Genomic DNA, 18571 nt, shown 5'->3' on the forward strand with positions numbered 1-18571 from the left:
TAATTTGATATGTAATAACATTTATAATACAGTTAATTTGATATGTATTACGGCGGTACGTGGATCATAATTCAAATCACGAATCGCTTCCCTCCCATTTACTATCTCGGATCTTGATGAGGTAGGTCAAATGTAGCAATCAAAATCACCTTTGTTAGAACCCCAAATTGTATTAATTAGGGCATCATTTACTGAAAATGGGGGTTCGACAAAGAAAGAAGAGTGATAGCATTTCATCACCTGTTTTTGTCAAACCTAAGCTGGATAGCACAACCCTAGATGGTCCACACTAATACAATGCAATTATGTCCATAATTATGTCTTAATCAATTCAAATATTTCAAGGGCACATTATGGAGCAAGCAAAAGCAAACGCAAGTTAGGCCTGATTTGAACTTATGATAGGAAAAGCTATATTGATGCGGCTTGCGACTCAATCAATGTCCTCACTTTGCAAGAACATGTCTGTTCTGACTTTGCATGAACTTCACGATTTTGTCCTGAAAATGCGTTAGGAAGAGGAGACTTGGGAGTTATAAGCCACTCAAGCTCTTCATCTACAATCAATTTGGGACGTTTATTTACATCGTATATCAACAGGACTGTGATCTCACAACATTGAATCATAGATTTGTATTAACAACAAGAAGTTTTGGACCTCAGTGGAATACACATGACAAGGGCTTAAACATCCTAACAGAGTAAATAAACCTCATCAGTCTGCAAAAATTTTGACAGGAAACAACATTTTCAATGCAGATGGCACAAAATTTCCTCAATCTCAGCACCTGTAATGAAAAAACAACCAGAGTTTGTGTCTTGCATTGATCCTTTGCCATCACCTTCTGCTCCTTAAGCTATGTATTATTTACAGTGGTAAAATGTGGAACTGGAGACCATATCATCAAGGTTCCCTTTCTTGTGATTCGTCGATCACTGAATTTTTCACCGAGATCCCATCAAGTATATCGCTTTCTGAATCTGTCTGCAGCTCCTTGAACTTGGCCATAACTTGGATCATCGTTGGTCGCCGGTAAGGCTTGTCGTCCAGACACTCGAACGCAATTTTGAGGTAATGGTACAGTTCAGCATCGCCTGACAAACTCGTTATTAGTTCAGGATCCAGTATCTCATGACTCCTTTTATCCTTATGCAGCTGCTTTGCCCATCCAACAAGATTGTTGTCATCTCCAAACTCCAACGTGTCGATTGGCTTCTTGCCTGATAGAAGTTCAAGTAAGACTACGCCATAACTATAAACGTCTCCTTTAGTCGTGCACCTGAAACTCTGGTAATACTCAGGAGGGACATAACCTGGAGTCCCTGCAAGTGTACTCACGCTTAAATGAGTGTCGAGGGCGTTCACTAGTCTTGCCATTCCAAAATCAGACACCCTCGCCTCAAAGTTCTCGTCTAGAAGCACGTTGCTAGATTTCATATCACGATGGATTATGTGTGGTATGCAGCTGTGGTGAAGAAATGCGAGGCCCCTTGCTGATCCAATTGCGATCTTTTTTCTTGCTGGCCAGTCAAGCCTCGTCCCTCCGATTTTGTCCCGGTCGTGAAGAACTGCCTCCAGGCTTCCCCATTTCATGTACTCGTAAACGAGAAGCCTTTCCTCACCGATCCTACAGTATCCCAATAAGGGCACGAGGTTCCTGTGTTTTATTTTCCCTATCGTCTCCATTTCTGCCATGAATTCCCTGTCTCCTTGGCCCGTCACGTGTATTAGTTTCTTTATAGCAACAACAGTGCCATCCTTCAACTGTGCTTTGTAGACATCACCAAAACCGCCAGAACCAATCAAACTATCGGCGCTGAATCCGTTTGTGGCTTCAAGTAAATGTGCAAACGTGAGCTTCCTTAATGGCTTTTCGAATGTGGCCACATTGATGCTTAGAGGCTCTGGAACGCTGGATAGTTTCCAGCTGCTGCTGCCAGAGGTTGGAAGGCTGTCAATGTACTTTTCTCTCTTTTCTTCCATCTTTTGGCTTTTCTTGGCTCTGTAGAGTGCATATAGAAGCAGGAGTATACACGTAACAGAAGCCATAATACCGATCACCATTCCTACAGCCATACTTTGCTTCTTCCCTCGGTTAGAAGAGTGTGATGCACGATGGCCATATGCAGAGCCACAAGGAGGCAAAGGAACCCCACAAAGGCCGGAATTATTTTCGTATCTTGAGGCCGGAAAAGTAGTCAGCTGCCCTCCAGAAGGAATAGGCCCTGAGAGGTTATTATTAGAAACATCAAGATCGCTGAGAAACGAGAGGCCCCCTAATGACCCTGGTATGAATCCCTGAAGCTTATTGTGGGAGAGATCGAGAACTCCAACACTCTTGAGGCCACCAAAACTGAAGGGTATTTCTCCAGTTATATTGTTGTGCCCCAGATTGAGAACCTGCAGAAAGCTCATCGCTCCTAAGTTTTCAGGGATTGTCCCTGACAAGTGATTGTAGGAGAGATCGAGGTAGATCATGCTTCCATTGCCTGCAAAAGTATAAACTGTTACACCGGAATAAATTCGGGTTGATGGGCAAGAATGAACCATAGGAAAATTCGCCAGCCTATCAGCACGAATCCCTTCAAATTCGACTAGTCCCCCGGCACCTCTACATTCCGTCCCACCTTCATTTCTGACAAAGGCAAACTGCTTTCCTGAAACAACTCCAGGCACTATAAGACCAGTTTGTGCAGCAAGCTCCATGGGAAGGGGACCTGTCAACTCATTGCTATTCAAATCTAGCCATATCAGGCTTCGGCAGTTGCCTATTCCTGATGGAATTGCTCCACTTAGAGAATTATTTCCAAGCTGAAGGATAGCAAGGTTGACAAGATTACCAATATCGGAAGGGATTGCCCCAGAAATCCGGTTGCTGGACAACGACACCCAAATTAGATTGGTACAGTTGACAATGGACTTCGGCAGACTTCCCATTATAAAATTGTTGTTCAGAATCAGGGTCTGAAGATTCCCACCATTGATACAAATGCCTTCAGGAATTTCACCTGTGAGATTGTTTGCCCACATGACTACATCCGAAATCTCTGGCAAGTTCCAGATTTCCTGTGGGATTGAACCATTCAAATTGTTAAAGCTGAGATCAATTGTCCTCAACTTTTTGCACAGTCCGAGCTCGGACGGCACTGATCCTGAGAGATAATTATTAGCCAGCAACATTTTTTCAAGAACTGCATCTGGTGTTCTTGAGCAAAACTCAAACGGTACTTCCCCTGTCAGAGTATTGGAACTGAGGTCCAGAACCTGAAGCTGAGTACATTTCGTCAACGAACGTGGCACCGGACCGGTAATGTTATTGAATGCAACAGACAGATACTTAAGACTCGTAAGAGAACTCACAACAGTATCTAGAAAACTGCCTGAGAGCTGATTATTACCAAGTTTTAGACTAAAGAGTGAAGAACAAGAGACGAAGTTTGACGGAAGCCCACCGGTTAGCTGGTTAGCAGAAAGATCAAGCTCCTCAAGTGTTCCACATATTTCACCCAACTCTTCTGGAATACCTCCAAAGAACTCATTATGGGCCAATACCAATTGCCTCAAATTCTTCATTTTACCGAACAAGGCCCCTGGAATCTTGAGCTGGATTAAGTTGTGGCTAACGTCTAGAGTTTCAAGGCTCTGGCAGCTCGTTAAGCTCGCCGGAAATCCAGTAGCAAAGAAACCATTGTGGGAGAGATTAAGTATAGTGAGATTTGAACAAACCCCAAAGTCGAAACTGAGGAGATTGCCACTAAAGTTATTGCTTGAAAGATCAAGATTTTTCAAAGACGCCATTGAGTTTGTCATGAAGGCAGGTGGTAGTTCACCGGACAAATGGTTGTTGGAGAGGTCAAGAACCGAGAGGCTCTTGCAAGAGGAGAGAGTGGTTTCTAGCTTACCAGCCAACTTATTGCTTGAGAAATTAAGCAGATTCAAGTTTTGGCAATTGGAAAGAAGGGAACTCAACAGGCCTAAATCGGAAATCTTGTTCGCGGAGAGGTCAAGTTGAGCAAGAGAAGGTCCAAACTTGAGACTCCCACCTGAGATTGAGTTGTGGGAGAGGTTCAAATAAGCAAGTCCACTGCAAGAGATGAACAAAGAGTCTGCGGCAAGTGGCTCTGAGAAGCTATTGAGAGATAAATCCAGAAACTCAAAGCTGCAAGATTTAGCAGAGGAAGAAAGATTTCCATAGAAAGAATTGCCACTGAAAAGAAGCGTGGTGAGACTGTTCAGCGCCATGAGATCAGAGATTTCAAGGTGGCCAGTTAGGCCTGCATTTGTGAAGTCGAGCTTCGTGACTCGGCCGCCATCATCAGAGCACGAAACGCCATTCCAAGAACATGGGGTTGAAGAAGATGGGAGCCAGTTGCTCAAGAAGCCTTTCGGATCAGCTTCAATTGATGACTTCTTGAAGGCTAATAAGCTGCCAACTTCACCTCCATCATTCTGTGGCTTTGCGGACAAATTTCTCGCAGTTAATCCCATGAAGCAAAAACCCATAAGAACCACTGTCAGAAAAGCAGCTTTCTTGATCGCACTTTGATTGTTGTTCATCCTTCTCTGCAGGTATTGTATTGAATCCCTCCAACTGCATAAGATCAATCTTCTTGATATTTTGGGGTTGATTTTTTCTGCACAGATTCTATTCTCCCACCTCCTCCCCCTGTTTTCGCCACTTTCTCCAACCCCAACTGTTTATTATTCACCCCTGCTCTTCATATCCCAACCTTTCTTGAAGTTCTTCCCTGAAAACAAACAGAAAAGGAAGACATAAACAACTGATTCAACAGGCAAAAACTAAACACAAACCTAATCAAAACAAAAAAAAAAAAAAGGAGGGGGGGAACTAAGACAAAAGGCAAAAATCATACGTACCTTATTACCAGGAGCAGTCCATATACAGTGGTGGAGGGAAATAGGACAGGTGTTTATATCTCAGTGGGTACAATACACCAAAGTACTCCCCCCTGTCCTTTGAAGTTCGAGTTGTACAACAACACAGACAACTCTCAGAGTTTGTTAATGAAAAGGGTACTACGTAAATAGAATGAAATGAGCCCAACACACCACTCACCCAAATTCAGCCACCAGCACCACCACCAGACTCAGACACTCCACAGTTCAGTCTGTACTCTAAAAAAAAAAAGGCTGTCTTGACCCTTTCTTGGCTTTCGGGTACGATGTTCAGAGCTGTCGGCTCTCACAGACAATTTGTGAACTCCATTAATATACTACTACTACTATACAGCTCACTAACAATCTGTATCAATGTGTGTGTGTGTGTGTTTGTTTGTGTCTACAAATTAAGAATCAGAGGGAAGGCAAAAAAGAAGAGAAAGAGGAGGATTTTTTGATGAAGTGAAATGGTGTGTTTGATCACGTATCTGGTGGGGGTTCCAGTCAAACTTGGGATTTGATTCTTTTTCCTTCTTTTTGTGCGCCTCTCACTTTCTTTTACGGGGAGAGCATCAACGCCTTTCCTCTCTCACGTATTACTTCTTGAGAGTATTTTCAACGCAATTCAGGGAAATTATCTTCTTCAAATCAATTATAGACTAAGTATAATTATTTATTAATTATATAACAAATATTATATATTTATCATATAATTAATTTAAATTCAATTTAATTATAATCTTGGCGTGGGAGAGGTGGGACAAATTTTCCTTAGTTGACGATTTTTTTTTCTTTTTTTAATAATTCCCTTTATTTTTTTTGTGTGGGTTTTTTGGCAGTATTAGTTGCAGTGGTTGGGAGTATTTTGAGTGCAAGATAGGCAACAATTCACCTTTCACCCTCTTATTTCTTTCTTTCTTTCTAATCTATCGCCTTCTCTCTCATCATAAATCAATGAAATCAGACAAGAGAGAGAGAAAGGAGACAGTAGTAGTTCGACGTGTGATTAAATTTCAATACATGTTGTCTGGATACTGATCTTGATTAATTTGGGTCACAGTTCACGCGTCTATAAATAGTATCATTTTTCCATATTCAGTATTTATATCAATTGTTTTAGACTTGATAAGTTGATATTTATCGAATTATTTAATTTTTGGCTAATTTAATTCAGAATATTTGAATAATAATCCCAATTGCAGTCACCAAAGAGTCAACAATCATCGCTTCAATGTCACTTCATGATCTTTGAACAAGAAATACCAAAGATTTCATCACGCGCTGTCCAAATTGAAGCTAAATTGGTGTAATAAATCCAAGAATTTGAATATTTTTGGAGCTTTTTAAGATTAAATATATGTAGAGAGAGATAGAGAGAAAGGAGATCTGAAAATTCAAAGTGGTCGTTGGAGTAATAAATCTCGAGTCTGGCACCACTGTAACGATGATATAATAAAATGAAAACTTTTGGGAATTCAATAGCTAATCTACACACATAAGTTGGGCAGTGGGTGGGACAAAAATAGTTTAATCTATCTAAGTACCAATTCTCGGAAACCCAAATATCACACCTATTATTATTATTAATAATGTTCAAAAACATGACATTAGGCACGGGCCGCGGGACTTAGGGTTTCATGTTTACATTACATTACAACCATCACTCTCTCTCTCTTCTCTCTCTCTCTACATATACATACATATATATATTTATGCAAAATCTGGTAAACATTGTTCGTGAGTTGGGGCACACTTTGTCCGTATTGCGACACACACACACACGAGTGAATCCTATTCTCTATGGTGTAGAGAGAGAGAGAGAGAGAGAGCAATTCCCATTCTCCTTTCCTTAGATTCGCTTAGAGAGAGAGAGAGAGAGAAGAAAAGGGTTTAGGGGTCATTTTCTATGTTGTGTAAAGAAATAATTAAGATGGAAATTTTAGAAATTTTGCAAGTAATAGAGATTAATTAATGTAAGGTTGTGCATGTAGGTGTTTTTTATTGGCTTAGACAAAAAGCGTTAGATGTGTATCTCTACACCAAGGGAAAAAGACGTGTAACGTGGGGAGAACGCTTTATTGCTATTTTGAAAATCTTGGACTAATTAATCTTTCATCTTTGAACCTAACAACTAAAAATCGTGATTTTGGGACCCTCTTCCCCTCTTTTTTCTCTCTTTACTTTTGACAATTGTTACCGACCGAATTATTAGGGAAAACAAATGAATATCATCACTCTCATCCGATGCGTCAATTAGTCAAGTTACTTTGATTGATCTCAGGATTTAGGGGGTAAAGGAATTGGATGATAGGGAACTGTAGAGAACAAAATTAAAAAAAAAAAAAAAAGAGTAGAATTATAATTGATTGATTAATCTCCTTAAATATATTGACTTTGGAATATTTTCAATTGCTGTATTGGTGTGAGAAAGACAGATAATTCTATCATCATAATTTGGATATTTATTCATTTATTTTTATGAAAAATCAATTACTCTTAATTCATGCATTAAAAATTATTTTTCAATTTTATCGGTGAAAAGACAAAAAAAAATAATAGACCACACAGATCAAATTTTTACCGACGTTGACCATAAGAATTTTCTATCATTTTAACATATTTGATTTGAGTCGTAACTACTTACAAGACGAACTCTTGTTGTAGCAACCATATATAAAGTGGGTCTGGGCTAGTTTTCATGATCAACTCCTAGGTCTGCTAGTGCACGCGAGTTCATCCTCCTCAGCAGTGAAATTTTACACATATATACTCAAAATACACTATACAACACCTTCTCAAGAGGTGTGCTTGTAATTTTACAGGTATTCGATTTTTATGTAATTTATTCTAAATTGATTTATCTTATGAGAAGGTACAATACGTCTCGTCTGGAGTACTACCCGACAACAAATAAATAAATAATTAGTAATAATCTAATAATTATGCCCAAAAATTGTAGGGTCTATTTACATGCAAAAAAGAAAGAGAAAAAAGGTAATTGATGTGAAACCTAATTAATTAACAAATGGAAGCATCATTAACTTTCTTTTCCCTTTCCCATAATTTGCTATTAGAAATTCCCTTAACAAAAGTTTTGAGTTTAGACTTAATTAAATATTTTTCGATTTTTTTAATTATTTAGAAGTGTTAGTGCTTAATTTGAAAGGTCACTATCCATGCTGCATCTATAGTGTTAATTTTCTATTTCTTCCCCCCTTTTTATGTCAATAATCAAATAACGTGAATTATTAATATCAAATATGTATTATTTATCAATAAATGCTAAGAAAATAAATTAACTATTATTACAGTGGATCAATATTTATGTATTTTTGGAACTTGAATTTATGACTTCTTGGTCTGAGCATCAATTAAGTTAGGTCTCATTAATAGTAATTTAATTAATCGTGAAATTTGTGGTAACCAAATTAATGATAAATTTATGACTTTTAAATGAGGTAAATTGCATTTTACCCTTTTGTAAAAGGTATATATGGCCCCCTCTTGTGCTCTTTAAAAAAGGTTGATTATACCCAACTCAACTTTTTATCATTATTGGATTACAAAATGACCAAAGTTACCTTTAATGTAAGATGGAAAATTTTATTTTATCTATCTCTATATATACATATATTTTCGTATAAATAAAGGTGATTTCATTATATACATATTATGTTGAATAACAACACACGTACTATTTAGATAGGATAAATTATAAATTATTTTTATGTGTTATTTAAAATATTTATGTGAAAAATAAAATATAATTTTACTCCCATGTATTTTTAAAAAGGAGCTCACTGTCTCTCTAGTGAGGGGGAAATATGCTCATTTTTAAAATACAGGGGAGTGAACTGATTTTTATTTTTCACTAAAACTTATATGAACATTTCGAAAAATAAAGGGGTAATTTGTGATTTACCCAATTTAGAAATATGAAAATATATACTAATACAACACATGATAGTGTCAATATTAATTATTTATTTCATTTTTATCCATAATTCTTATTATTTTATATTAAGTAAAATTATAATTTTAGGTTTGTATTTAACTGTTGACTAACAATGGACTAATCTCGGGGGAGGTCCTCACCAAAATGCTGAAGCATCATAGTGTCAATATTAATTATTTATTTCATTTTTATCCATAATTCTTATTATTTTATATTAAGTAAAATTATAATTTTAGGTTTTAACTGTTGGATTAATCTCCTTAAATATATTGACTTTGGAATATTTTCAATTGCTGTATTGGTGTGAGAAAGACAGATAATTCTATCATCATAATTTGGATATTTATTCATTTATTTTTATGAAAAATCAATTACTCTTAATTCATGCATTAAAAATTATTTTTCAATTTTATCGGTGAAAAGACAAAAAAAAATAATAGACCACACAGATCAAATTTTTACCGACGTTGACCATAAGAATTTTCTATCATTTTAACATATTTGATTTGAGTCGTAACTACTTACAAGACGAACTCTTGTTGTAGCAACCATATATAAAGTGGGTCTGGGCTAGTTTTCATGATCAACTCCTAGGTCTGCTAGTGCACGCGAGTTCATCCTCCTCAGCAGTGAAATTTTACACATATATACTCAAAATACACTATACAACACCTTCTCAAGAGGTGTGCTTGTAATTTTACAGGTATTCGATTTTTATGTAATTTATTCTAAATTGATTTATCTTATGAGAAGGTACAATACGTCTCGTCTGGAGTACTACCCGACAACAAATAAATAAATAATTAGTAATAATCTAATAATTATGCCCAAAAATTGTAGGGTCTATTTACATGCAAAAAAGAAAGAGAAAAAAGGTAATTGATGTGAAACCTAATTAATTAACAAATGGAAGCATCATTAACTTTCTTTTCCCTTTCCCATAATTTGCTATTAGAAATTCCCTTAACAAAAGTTTTGAGTTTAGACTTAATTAAATATTTTTCGATTTTTTTAATTATTTAGAAGTGTTAGTGCTTAATTTGAAAGGTCACTATCCATGCTGCATCTATAGTGTTAATTTTCTATTTCTTCCCCCCTTTTTATGTCAATAATCAAATAACGTGAATTATTAATATCAAATATGTATTATTTATCAATAAATGCTAAGAAAATAAATTAACTATTATTACAGTGGATCAATATTTATGTATTTTTGGAACTTGAATTTATGACTTCTTGGTCTGAGCATCAATTAAGTTAGGTCTCATTAATAGTAATTTAATTAATCGTGAAATTTGTGGTAACCAAATTAATGATAAATTTATGACTTTTAAATGAGGTAAATTGCATTTTACCCTTTTGTAAAAGGTATATATGGCCCCCTCTTGTGCTCTTTAAAAAAGGTTGATTATACCCAACTCAACTTTTTATCATTATTGGATTACAAAATGACCAAAGTTACCTTTAATGTAAGATGGAAAATTTTATTTTATCTATCTCTATATATACATATATTTTCGTATAAATAAAGGTGATTTCATTATATACATATTATGTTGAATAACAACACACGTACTATTTAGATAGGATAAATTATAAATTATTTTTATGTGTTATTTAAAATATTTATGTGAAAAATAAAATATAATTTTACTCCCATGTATTTTTAAAAAGGAGCTCACTGTCTCTCTAGTGAGGGGGAAATATGCTCATTTTTAAAATACAGGGGAGTGAACTGATTTTTATTTTTCACTAAAACTTATATGAACATTTCGAAAAATAAAGGGGTAATTTGTGATTTACCCAATTTAGAAATATGAAAATATATACTAATACAACACATGATAGTGTCAATATTAATTATTTATTTCATTTTTATCCATAATTCTTATTATTTTATATTAAGTAAAATTATAATTTTAGGTTTGTATTTAACTGTTGACTAACAATGGACTAATCTCGGGGGAGGTCCTCACCAAAATGCTGAAGCATCAAGCTCTAATATAGCCCAATGCAAATGATTGGGGTTTGGGCCAATCATACTTAAATTCAGAGTTAGCATTGGCACAGTTGCAATTTGTGCAATTTTTCCGTGTAGATATTTCGGGTAATGGCAGCAGCAAAGAGGAGATGGGGTGAGGTGAGTCTGGACTTTGGAGTGGTATGATGGGCGAGTAATGGTTCCGACCGGGTTATTAATTTTTTTATTTAAAAACAAATTATATTAATATAATTTTTTTAAATATATTAATAATAATATAATAAGTTGCGATTTAAAATCAAGACTCAATTAAAAAATTATTTTTTTAAAAAAAAACACTAAGTTTTAATTTGTAATTGGGACTTGGGCAATTTTTCATTTTTTTTTGTTTAATCAAATTTTGTATAATTAATTACATAATTTTGTTTAATTATATATAATTAATATATTAAAATTCAAAAAATTATAATATTAAAATTGTATTAATTTAAAAAATTATAATTAAGTGTACAAATGTAATAGTGTATATTTTTTTGTACAATTGTAAAAAATACAATGAAATATACAATTATTCTTGACAACCCGATATCGGCACACATCTGATTGTGTAGAAGAATTTCTTTGTTGGAATTGTTGCCTTGCACGCGTTTGCGCTCAATCCATCTCGTTGTGGACACGTGATGTTTGATTTCGACCATGGCGCGAAGATGCGAATAGTTGTGTTGTGGTACAACTCAAATTCACTATACATTTGAGTGTACAAAAATTTTATAGTTAAGTGTACGAAAAAATTATAATTATAATTCTTCTATTTAATTAATATCTACGTTTCCTCACTTATGGGCTATTTATATACATCACCTATATTTTTTAAGAAACTATATACACCCATTAAAAACGTCAACATTATTTAAGCAAATCATTCATGCTTTTTGAAAAATTATACATACATCATTAGCAAACGTTAGCATCATTATACAAACATCCTGCTTTTGGTTTTTAGTTGTGACTATTGTAATTGCACAAAGAATGAGAATAACTTATAGGACTAGAATATAAATGAGAATGTAAATGTAATTATTCCAAATATTAAGTTTTGTCCTTAAGATGGCTATGGTGTTGTCATAAGTTTCCTCGGTTCCCAACCTCAGCCCGAAGCCCAATTTCGGGCCATGTACATGATTGGGGTTTAGGCTGGCGTAATCAAATCGGCCGTTGTTGGAAAATTTGGAGGCCCAATTGCAATTTGTGCAACCCAAACATAAATATTGGCCACAAAAAGAAAAACCGGATGCTGCACGCGTCGTGGAAATTAATGGCACACATAGCGAGGAGAATAGATGAGATGAGTTTGAGTGATGTGATGTCCGATTAACGGTGCCTGCCTATATATCACACCTCAGAGTATCATTCTGGGAAACTGGAACTTTCAGGCCATCGTCTCCGGTGGTTGCTGCGGCGTTGCCTTCTCTCTACTCATTTCTTCACTGGTAAACTCTTAATCCTACATCGAAGATTTAAATTTTATGGATAAGATGCGAATTTTTATGTTCCGATTATGATTTTTTTTATTATGTTGTTATTTGAACAAGTGTTTGAACTTTCTGAATGGTCAAGTCTGAGTGTTTTCTTTTATTCTACCCGTGGAACTGCTTAGAATGATTATCCATTCAGAAAGCGATCGTAGGTGAAATTCGATGAGTGACAGTGTTATAACATCAAGAAGAGGAGTAAGGTTATTTTTGTTAACTTCCGAGTTTCGAGGGTTTGGTCGGTGCGAGGAAAGGTGATTTTGTTCAAAGTTGGTGAAATTAATTTAGCATAATTGGGAGAAATCCTGTTGAAGGAATTTGGGCTTTAGCCTTCACTGTTAGTTGAGATGGATAGAATGTTGAACTTACGTAAAATCAGTATTTCTACTTCCCTAATGTACTGACTACTGAGTCTTAAGGGATGAATTTAGTAGTATCTCTTTGTGTCTCTCTCTTCGACTTTCCGGCGACTAGCTATGACTGCTAATCATACTAGTAAAATGCTGATTGGAATTGTGTAAGAATTCTTCACAAGTCATACTCATCCCAACAGGCTTAGTAGTTTGAGAAGAATCCATTTTCAGATACTTCTCCAAAGTAATCTGGAACTGAGCAATTATTCCGGGTACTATGTAATTGATATTTCTTGATCTTTGTTGAGTGCATTGCTTGCATGCGCAAAGCAATTGCCAGTATTGATGGCCACAAACAACTGTCCTTAGGTTAATGCATGCATGGGTTCTTTAGCAACAGCTGAAGCATGCGACACAAATGCAGCACTCCTGGCTAGCGGTGACATCCGAGTCCTGCCACCTATCTTCAAGATTTACGGGCAAAGTCGAGCGTTCTCTGGCCCAATTGCCACTCTCAAGGTGTTTGAAGACAATGTGTTGGTCAGAGAACTTCTTGAAACCAGAGGCGAAGGCAGAGTTCTGGTTATAGATGGTGGAGGAAGCATGAGATGTGCCTTGGTGGGAGGAAATTTGGGGCAGTTGGCTCAGAATATGGGGTGGACTGGAATCTTAGTAAATGGGTGTATAAGGGATGTAGATGAGATAAATGGCTGTGATATTGGGGTTAGAGCATTGGCATCACATCCCCAGAAATCAAACAAAAAGGGGATTGGGGAGAAGCATATACCTATTCATATTGCAGGAACTGTAATTCGTGATGGAGAGTGGTTGTATGCAGATAGCGATGGTATTCTCATCTCCAAATCTGAGCTATCTGTCTAGGTCAAAGCTAGTGATTCAAAGCGCAGTTTGTTGCTTGATGAATTTCCAATATCAGTACATTTGGAGTAATAATACCTTGATCATTCAAAGAGACATGCATGCACATTTAATACATGTGACATGGACTTTTTATAAGGGCTTCCTCTTTAGCAACTTTTTTACTAACAGTTCAAATAAAAAAGATTTATTGAATAAATTGTCTGAAAAATGCAAAAGTGAGACCAATTAAGTTCAACTAAAGAGAACCCACGAATTACAATTGGAGAAAACATCACCATAACAATTATTCATTAAACAATTGCAGACAGCTAAGATCCACTTAGTAGCCTCTTGAAATCTCCAACAAGGACAGGAATGTTTAATCTTTTCCTACATAGCTACTGCTTATTAGAAATCTATGGTAAGTCCAGACATTTCTTCAAGAATCCAGTATAACTCTGTATATCCATGTTCACCTGAAACTAAATAAATTGGACAAGAAACAAACTATACTTGAATTGTCATTGTTAGAGAATGAACAATCAGAAAAATAGATAATTATTTGTTATATTTGTCAGCATGTGATTGAGTGTAATCATTTCGGAATTAGCAAGAATTTTCAATTTGAAATGCTTTGACAAGCTTATCACAGTTTCGCAAGCCTAAACTAGACAAAGTACTCCGCCTCAAACGTCTATTGACCTGTGCACCAATTCACTGTCCTATCTCTCCAATTGTCCTCAAATTTTACAAAAGAGAAAAAAGAACTGACGAGCAAACTACACAACTGCAAGCATACCAAGTTAAGGAATTCTGTTGATGACCGCGGGTCTGCTCCAAACATATTCCCAGATTTTATAAGCTGCCTTCTTGAGAGAAAAACAGGGGAGAAGAAAATAAACAAGCTTTTAGATAAAAGCAGTTCGGCCACCCCTTCGACTATGCCTGTCATAAGCAGTATTGAATTTGTCGACCAGCTCATTCATTGTACTGCACAAAGAAATATGTTTAATGCATTAAACATCGAAACAGTCTTATGAAATTTGATGCCAAGAGCGAGTGTAGGCATGAATTTCTTGAGATGCTGGAAAACATATACTTGATTTGTTAGTAAATTACATTATAGCAGCCAAATTCATAGTCACAACCAGAGGTAATATGAATATTCAGAAGAATCATCACGTGACAAACAGACCATGCAATTGTACAAGATAATGAAAGCATTCAAAATATGGCCAAGCAAGTTCACGCCCACTCAAACATCTTTTCTAAATGGCATAAGACAGACCATGTTAGAGGTAACATAGAATCAGCATGATCAAATTTTGAGATAACGTACTAGAGCTCAGGCTAATCATAATGATTTCAAGCTCAGTATCAGAAAATATAATAAGTAGCAGAAGCCTAACAGCCATACCTTGTGCAGTTGGTGAACATGGCAAGATATGTTATCAATAGAGTATCATTATATTCCTGGAACGCATAAAAAATAGGATCAGAAGATTAAAGGCAAAGATACACAAAAAACTTATTCTCAGAGATATCATATAACCCATTAGAGTTTATATATTGCAACAGAATAGTAGAATAAATTGGAATAATTGCTTCCTGCACTGGAAGAAATTAAGACTGCATGATACAAACAAATTTGTTGTCTGACAAGAAACCAGAAACTTCAAAAGCACTCACCATCAAGAAATCATCTTGAAATTTTTCAGACTCAATGGCTGGTAATCTTCTCAGAAGACTAGATACTTGCCTTAGCAATGAATTCTCACAGGGAATATCCCCTGCAGGCAGTAGAAAAATGAACAACATGGAACATGCTAATTCAAGGTCCATATCTACTATACTCAGTCTCAGTTCCAGTAAAGCAGAAATGCTACAGATACCATAGACAGCCTAAAACTAAACATTCCACTAAAACTTATGATGAGAAAAGACAAATTATGCTATGATTTCTTCATCATAATATTAAGGAATTTGTGCTAAATACTTTGAATCTCTTTCTAGATTTTCCACGTACTTCTCTTCCTCCCCCACAGAAATAAAACAAAATATTTGTTTACTACAATATAAAATCCATTAAGATAAAAGAGAAGAAAAATGGACAGATATACCTTTCTGCATGGCCAGAAGATAGTGATGAAGCACTCTGATTCTGCTATTCAACATCTTGATGGCACTATGTATGCCAGTAAGATGAGCAGCCACTACAAAGAAAGACCAATTATAAGCCCTATGCACCATGATTGATAGAGGGTGCAAAAGGGGGAATGGATTTAAGCACTGAAGGATAGCTACTACACAGGAAAGGAAGACTCACATTGAGTGGCAGCTGAACCCCCATCAGATGGTTTAAGATGAGCGACATGATCAACTGATATTCGTTCAGCTTCCACTGTCTACAAAGCACAGTTAAAAAATATTGCCTCATACATTCTAAATCTCGTCTGATGTTTGATTTTAAAAATTGAGAAGCAAACATACCTCTATGGTGTAGCTTGACCGAACAAAAATAAGCTGGGGGATGCCATCAATAACATGTAACTCTTGAATGATGAGAATTGATCAACAGAGAGAAAAAACAGAGAAATCAACTAATTTGAAATAAATAGTATTAAAACAACAATTAGCCAACAGGTCTCATGACTACTCTTCATGATTCCACTCATTATTCATGAAGTCCATACCATTACAATGAAATAAATCTCATAGAATCACCAAATCTTTAGTCACCAAATACAGGGGACATGCCTCCCAAACTTCACCACAGAAATGCAAACAGCTAACAAATTGATGATTATCTGGGCAAATCAGGTAAGAGAATATCATCCATATGGCTACAGGCATGCTCGCATGTATTAACTATTAACCCATTGATATGGCTAGATCATCATTAATTCCATATCAAGTAAGAATATATCATCCACGCGGACACAGGCGTGTCCCCAAGCTTAAATACTTGACTAGCTTACTTCAAATATAAAAGTCTAGTTCCAAACTAAATAGCAGCATGCTGAGAGCAGCAAAATATTTAACACTAACAAAAAATAACATTGTAAGAAGTGCTTTCTTTAGAGGAAAGCAACGTAATAGAAAGAGAGAATCTTCTGGACAAAACACCCATTACATGAGCAATACAATCAAAGTATCCTTTGCAACACAGTAAAGTTTAACATCTCATGCTCGTCCTCTGATTGTATAAGTTCAGGAATATATCCGTGATACAACATTATCCATCACCAAACATGGGATATATAAGTAAGTGATAGAAACAAGCAAGATGAGTGTCATCGCAGGCTTCTAAGAGATTTTGGTGATAGCAGAATAACAAATACATACCACTTTCATAAATTGTAATAGGCAGATCTTTCTGCGCAGGATTAATTGAAGGATTGAGAAGAACATAAAGCGGGCTCTCGTTGATGTCCATCAACTGTTAGAAACAAACAATCTCACTAGTTAAGCAATGGACTTGCACTCCATCTGTTCCAGATACAAATAATTTAATCCATATGGACTACACTTCATTCTGGTACTTTTGTCATCCATTCTTATTTTGGCGAGCCCACTTGACATCTGACGCAGAGGCAGACACAATTTATTATTTCTTAAAGGATAACATAGGCAGCAACTCTGAAGCCCAATGGTGTCGAATACTGAGCTGCAGCACCACTTTAAGAACAAGCTTGTCTACATGCTACTGCGATGGTGTGTGGGAAAGCAAGAAAATAAAGTTTGCAGCTCTCCAGATAATTCCCTCTCATAAATTATGCCGTTGTCCTCTATGTTAACATATAAGCGTAAGCCAATTCAACATATATAGTCCACATAAAAATTCCAAGATCACACCATGTGAATGAATCAGAAAAATCCTGGATTAAACACACAAGTATACAAAAATAAATAACTCACAGCTTTGTGAATAACCATATCGGACTCTTGCGCGTCACTCCCCGTTGAGTACCATCCGAGGATATAAAAATTCGGAAAAACCTTCTTATCTGCCCAGCACATCAAAAAGTTCAGTGTCCTTAATTCCCTTTCCAAAGGAAACCCAACCAGTAACCAGACACGGGAGAAGAAAACACAAACAAGCAAATCGTGGAAAATTAAAAATAATTACTATAAGATGAGATACCCACAAAGCTCTTGCTTCTTCTCGAGAAAAGCGCGGTCGAGGGAGTGAGTGGAGGGGTCGTAGAGAAGCTCAAAACTGTTGAAGATCTCAACGGTGCGGCCACGCTGAACGCCGATGACGCATCCGAAGACGCGAGGTGGTGGAGCAGGAGGGAACGAGGAGGCATCTGCGCCGGCGTGAGGCGGAAGGGACTGGGACTTGACCCTAGTATAGTGATCGGAGATGTTGACAATGACGAGTGGGTGGAGCTTGAAGGTGAGGCCGCTGCTGGACGAGGACGCCATCTTCCCCCCTGGAGTTTTGGATCCTAAGCTCTTGCTCTGTTGTTGCTTGATTGAAAATTTGAGAGAATATTTGTAACTTGTGACGCCAAAGGAATTTTGAAAAGGAGGGTTTTACAGTTTTTCCCTTAATACTTGAATGCTTCTCGTGTTGTAATCTCAAATTTTAAGATATTAATTATATTTTTAAATATTTATATTAATATAATCATTAATTTATTTTTAATAATTATTATTATTATTATTATTATTTTACTAACAATATATTATCTTATTTATCATTCGTTTTCATGTTGATTATTAATTTTTATTTTTAAAATTTATGTTTTATTTTCTTTGCAAAAACTAAAGAAAAGTGATGTCTTAATCATAGTTGAGAAAGAGTGACAAATTTTGCTTTTCAATCTCTTAATTTAAGATTACTTTTAGTCTTAACAACGCCTTTGGCTTTTTTCAAACACCCCTTTATCTATTTTTGAGCTTGTAAATATTTTTCAATTTAACACTCATTTATATTTTTCTTGTACACTTGTGTGGCTAATAAGCCTTATGCTCTACATATAT

General features: G+C 35.9%; 3 protein-coding genes across 6 annotated transcripts; 1 reads left to right on the forward strand and 2 right to left on the reverse strand.

Annotated features, from left to right (window-relative positions):
• Positions 559-5508, reverse strand: LOC105175044 (receptor-like protein kinase BRI1-like 3). Of its 2 annotated transcripts, XM_011097358.2 has the most exons (3): positions 5079-5508; positions 4880-4971; positions 559-4749 (listed from the first exon to the last, which is right to left on the reverse strand). In XM_011097358.2, the coding sequence occupies exon 3, from the start codon at positions 4556-4558 to the stop codon at positions 905-907; it is 3654 nt and encodes a 1217-aa protein (XP_011095660.1). In that variant the 5' UTR covers positions 4559-4749; positions 4880-4971; positions 5079-5508; the 3' UTR covers positions 559-904. The 2 variants fall into 2 exon arrangements, with proteins under 2 accessions (XP_011095660.1, XP_011095659.1); XM_011097357.2 differs by having other exon boundaries at positions 4880-5508.
• On the forward strand, positions 12137-13735 carry LOC105175045 (putative 4-hydroxy-4-methyl-2-oxoglutarate aldolase 3). 2 transcript variants are annotated; one of them, XM_011097361.2, is made up of 3 exons: positions 12137-12326; positions 12922-12993; positions 13091-13735. In XM_011097361.2, exon 3 carries the CDS (start codon positions 13103-13105, stop codon positions 13601-13603), a length of 501 nt encoding a protein of 166 aa, XP_011095663.1. In that variant the 5' UTR covers positions 12137-12326; positions 12922-12993; positions 13091-13102; the 3' UTR covers positions 13604-13735. The 2 variants fall into 2 exon arrangements, with proteins under 2 accessions (XP_011095663.1, XP_011095662.1); XM_011097360.2 differs by lacking the exon at positions 12922-12993 and having other exon boundaries at positions 12140-12326.
• On the reverse strand, positions 13822-18128 carry LOC105175046 (COP9 signalosome complex subunit 6a). 2 transcript variants are annotated; one of them, XR_848880.2, is made up of 10 exons: positions 17731-18128; positions 17501-17589; positions 16928-17021; positions 16073-16134; positions 15909-15987; positions 15703-15795; positions 15272-15372; positions 15000-15055; positions 14382-14572; positions 13822-14064 (listed from the first exon to the last, which is right to left on the reverse strand). XR_848880.2 is itself a non-coding variant. In XM_011097362.2 (9 exons), exons 1-9 carry the CDS (start codon positions 18008-18010, stop codon positions 14491-14493), a joined length of 936 nt encoding a protein of 311 aa, XP_011095664.1. In that variant the 5' UTR covers positions 18011-18128; the 3' UTR covers positions 14137-14490. The 2 variants fall into 2 exon arrangements, 1 of the variants encoding a protein (XP_011095664.1); XM_011097362.2 differs by lacking the exon at positions 13822-14064 and having other exon boundaries at positions 14137-14572.

This window comes from Sesamum indicum, linkage group LG12 (assembly GCF_000512975.1).
Source record: "Sesamum indicum cultivar Zhongzhi No. 13 linkage group LG12, S_indicum_v1.0, whole genome shotgun sequence".
NCBI lineage: Eukaryota > Viridiplantae > Streptophyta > Magnoliopsida > Lamiales > Pedaliaceae > Sesamum > Sesamum indicum.

What these genes read in the sequence shown, in the direction of transcription:
- LOC105175046 (XM_011097362.2), bottom strand. Translation starts at nt 18,010, where the DNA reads ATGGCGTCCTCGTCCAGCAGCGGCCTCACCTTCAAGCTCCACCCACTC. An exon ending in ATATGGTTATTCACAAAGCT is followed by an intron (nt 17,022 to 17,500) that starts GTGAGTTATTTA and finishes TGTTTCTAACAG; the next exon opens with TTGATGGACATCAACGAGAG. An exon ending in ATGTTCACCAACTGCACAAG is followed by an intron (nt 14,573 to 14,999) that starts GTATGGCTGTTA and finishes TTCTTTGTGCAG; the next exon opens with TACAATGAATGAGCTGGTCG.
- LOC105175044 (XM_011097358.2), bottom strand. Translation starts at nt 4,558, where the DNA reads ATGAACAACAATCAAAGTGCGATCAAGAAAGCTGCTTTTCTGACAGTG.
- LOC105175045 (XM_011097361.2), top strand. Translation starts at nt 13,103, where the DNA reads ATGGGTTCTTTAGCAACAGCTGAAGCATGCGACACAAATGCAGCACTC.